We start from the raw sequence: 229 nt of genomic DNA, 5'->3' as shown, positions 1-229 counted from the left end.
CTGCACGGTCAGGGCCCGCCCGGCCCTCACGGCCTCCAGGCCGGGCCGCTGCTGCAGCACCCAGGCCCCCCGCAGCCCTTCGGCCTCCCGCAGGCCTCCCAGGCAGTGGCCCACCCTCATGCCTCCCTGCAGCCACCCGCCTCTCAGTCGGCGTTGCAGCCCCCACAGCCCCCTCGGGAGCAGCCCCTGCCACCTGCGCCCTTGGCCATGCCCCACATCAAGCCCCCGC

The 229-nt window shown here is 76.4% G+C and overlaps 1 protein-coding gene across 1 annotated transcript in view; it reads left to right on the top strand.

Annotated features, from left to right (window-relative positions):
• The window catches only part of RERE (arginine-glutamic acid dipeptide repeats), a 259834-nt gene that overhangs the window by 255921 nt on the left and 3684 nt on the right, over positions 1-229 (top strand). The window contains exon 17 of the mRNA XM_007453328.1: positions 1-227. This exon is cut by the window's left edge and continues 453 nt beyond it. Within this exon, the coding sequence (XP_007453390.1) occupies positions 1-227 (227 nt within the window). The remainder of the gene's footprint in view (positions 228-229) is intronic.

Source organism: Lipotes vexillifer, unplaced genomic scaffold, assembly GCF_000442215.2.
Source record: "Lipotes vexillifer unplaced genomic scaffold, Lipotes_vexillifer_v1.1 scaffold575, whole genome shotgun sequence".
In the NCBI taxonomy this organism is placed as follows: Eukaryota; Metazoa; Chordata; class Mammalia; order Artiodactyla; family Lipotidae; genus Lipotes; species Lipotes vexillifer.
Note: the sequence above shows the minus strand (reverse complement) of the source record. Positions and strands in the feature narration are given on the sequence as shown.